The sequence below is a fragment of the Plasmopara halstedii genome, assembly GCF_900000015.1.
Source record: "Plasmopara halstedii genome assembly, contig: Scaffold_2386, whole genome shotgun sequence".
Classification (NCBI taxonomy): Eukaryota; Oomycota; class Peronosporomycetes; order Peronosporales; family Peronosporaceae; genus Plasmopara; species Plasmopara halstedii.
This window is the reverse complement of record NW_020189293.1, coordinates 1881476-1884696: the sequence shown is the minus strand read 5'-3', so window position 1 is coordinate 1884696 and position 3221 is coordinate 1881476. Positions and strand designations below refer to the sequence as shown.

The window sequence follows — 3221 nt, the reverse complement described above, 5'->3', positions numbered from 1 at the left end:
CGACACGGTGTTTGCTGTTGGTGAAGGAAAGTCATCAGGATGGCTGATTGACAGTGGGTTAACTTCCCACATGACTTCACACAGGAAGGACGTCTTTGATCACAAGGGCCTTGAAGCTAGTGTTAAAATTACGACTGCGGATGGGAAGAAGTTGTACGTTCAAGGAGGTAGCACGGTAAACTGACTGGATTGGACGGAAAGGGCATTCGCATGGTGAGGGTTCTGCACATCCGGACTCGACAGAAGATTAGCATCCGTTGGCAAGCTTGCAGAGCGCGGTATGAGTGTGGAGTTCTCGCGGTCGTTTTGCGTCATCGAGAACAAGAAGCAAGTGATTGTGTCAGTGACAAGAGGCTGCTTGACTGTGAGCAAGAGGAAGCATGTCTTGTTAAATATATTAAGGCTGACAATCTGTGGGAGCTTTGGCATGCTCGCATGGGACACACCAGCAAGGACGCACTGATCAAGACACAACGCTCAACAAAAGCTATCCCAATTATCAAGCAAAATGAGGAAACATTGTGTGCTGGGTGTTTAAAGGGTAAGCAAACAGTCACGGCATTTCCATCTCGCTCGATGACAAAAACGGCACGTGTGCTGGAACGCGTACACACATATGTCACGGGGCCTATGAGGACTCCCGCAAACGGTGGTGCCAAGTTTTTTCTTACGTTTGTGAGTGATTTTCTAAATACGTGGCGATTTCTATAGTTACGAGCAAGAGTAAAGTGGCTGGCAAGTTCAAGGAGTTTCTGACGCTTTACGAGAACCAATGGGGGTACGACTGTGGTGTTTACGATCTGACAACGGAACCGAATTTGTAAACAAGACAAAGGCTGGGATATGTCAACGGAACGGCATTGTGCACCAGCGTTCCGTTCCATACAGCCCTCAGCAGAACGGAGTGGCGGAGCGTAGAACAATACTTTAATGGAGAAGGCCCGCAGCATGTTGCAAAACAAGAGCGTCTCGACGGAATGGTGGGTGGAAGCGGTAAACACAGCGGTCTATTTAATTAGTCGTTCCAGCAATACGGCCCATCCAGACACCACACCCTACGAGCTGGCTTTCAAGACGAAGCCTCAAATGAATCACTTGCGCGTGTTTGGCTCGCACGGCTATACCCAAGAGCCCAAGAGCTTCAAGTGTACGTTTCTCGGCTATGCAGAGAATGTCAAGGGCTATCGCGTGTTTGGCTTGGTCAAAGTGACTCGCTCTGTGAAGTTGGATGAGCTTGAGGTAAGCGGCATTTACGACACGCGAGAGGTCAAGCCGATACGAATTATTCAAGTAATGAAGGATGGTGATGAAGGCAAGGTTCAGCATCAAGTGGATCGACAGCCAGTTCTGAACAATCAAATGGAAGCTGTCGAAGAAAACTAGTTGCGGATGTCGAACTGGATCATATGGATCACGCGCCATGCATCAATGTACAGCAGCTAATGCCTTCTGAGAGCCCTGCACAAAACAGACTTGAGGTTATGGAGTATCATCAACCTACCCAAGTGCAACACGAAGATCGTTCGGTGTTTCGGCCTGAAGTGGAGCGAACAAGAGCAAGACGTGATCCGGTGCTAATGATAAGGAACGGCTCAGAAGACGAAGAGTCAGCAAAAGGCAGTGAAGGTCCACTGACTCCGAAACGTGCTAGGATTGACGAGGATGGACTAATTGCAGAAGCTGTTCTTGTCAACGCTGTTAACATTGACGATGATACGACCTACCAACTAGGTATGCTCAAGCAATTGCAAGCGACGATGCGATGAAATGGCGTGAAGCAATGGATGCTGAGCTTCGCTCTCATGAAGAAAATCAAACGTGGATATTGAAGCCACGAGGGAAGATTAAACGCACAATTGGATCACGATGGGTATTTGCCAAGAAGCGTGATCAAAATGGCGATGTTGCGCGATACAAGGCACTACTGGTCGCGAAAGGATTCAAGCAAAAGCATGGCGTCGACTTTTTGGAGACTTATTCTCCAGTCGCCAACATGAATTCAATCCGGATAATTCTCGCAGTACGCGCCGAATGTGACTATCAAATGGAATAGCTGGACGTCGATACGGCTTTTTTCAACAGCGTGTTGACGGGACAAAGTTTTTAAGATAGTTCCGCTAGGTGTCAACAATGATCAAGAATACATATGTCAGCTAAGCAAGGCTATCTTAGGACTGAAACAAGCAGCAAGTGCTTGGAACAAGACGATTCATGTGTCTCCGTGAGGGATGGCTTCAAGGTTGCGGGGCAGATCAATGTGTTTATGTCTAGAGCACGAATAAAGGGTTTGTCTACGGTGGACTATATGTGGACGACATGATTATCGCAGCAAGAACCAGCGAAGAAATAAATCAAGTCAAGGACGTACTCAAGAATGCTTTCAAGATGAAAGAGTTGGGTAAGGCAGAATTTATCTTGGGTATGGAAATCGATCACGACAGGTCAGACGGAACTTTGATGATCAAGCAGGCTCGCTACATCGCGACTTGGTCAAGCGATTCTGTCAGCAAGATGCCAAGAGCGTGGATAACCCATGCGCATCAGGATTGAAGCTGTCATCAAAGCAATCACCAACAACGGAAGAGGTACAATCGGCAATGCGAGCCAAGCCTTATCGCTTTTTGATTCGATGCTTGCTGTATATAACAACATGTACTCGACCGGATTTTGTGTACGTGGTAACACAGCTAAAACGATTTTTAGTGAACCCGGGACTACAACATTGGAGCGCAGCAATTCAAATGGTAAGGTACTCGAAGACTACGAGCCAATTCGGGATCGTCTACCGAGGAAGTGGGAGCGTTGCGGTCAAGGCATACTCGGATGCAGATTGGGGCAGCAATACCGATGACAGACGTTCGGTTTCGGGGGTTATGGTCATGATTGCGAGCACACCAGATGCATTCAAGTCGAAATATCAGCGGACGGTTGCGCTCATTTCAGCGGAAGCTAAGTATATGGCTCTCAGCCTTTGCACGCAGGAAGGTCTTTGGACGCAGGCAATGCTAAGAGACATAGGACACGAGCAAGATGAAGCTATACAGGTTTGGGAAGACAGCTAAGGTGCGATCGCGCTAGCCAGTAATGCCGGTAACCACGCTAGGACGAAGCATGTGGATATCAAGCACCACATTATTTGCGAGAACGTGCAAGGAGGGCTGATAAAGATCGACTATATTGACACAGAGTCAGCTTGCGGATATGCTGACGTAGGCGCTTGA

The 3221-nt window shown here is 48.0% G+C and overlaps 2 protein-coding genes across 2 annotated transcripts; both read left to right on the top strand.

Annotated features, from left to right (window-relative positions):
* Positions 1-930: 930 nt before the first annotated feature.
* PHALS_03850 (polyprotein) lies at positions 931-1383 on the top strand (the record flags this gene model as incomplete). Its single annotated transcript, XM_024718142.1, has 1 exon — positions 931-1383. The coding sequence occupies one exon, from the start codon at positions 931-933 to the stop codon at positions 1381-1383; it is 453 nt and encodes a 150-aa protein (XP_024583570.1).
* Positions 1384-1481: 98 nt separating this feature from the next.
* PHALS_03849 (polyprotein) lies at positions 1482-2053 on the top strand (the record flags this gene model as incomplete). Its single annotated transcript, XM_024718141.1, has 2 exons — positions 1482-1731; positions 1809-2053. The coding sequence occupies 2 exons, from the start codon at positions 1482-1484 to the stop codon at positions 2051-2053; spliced, it is 495 nt and encodes a 164-aa protein (XP_024583569.1).
* Positions 2054-3221: the final 1168 nt, after the last annotated feature.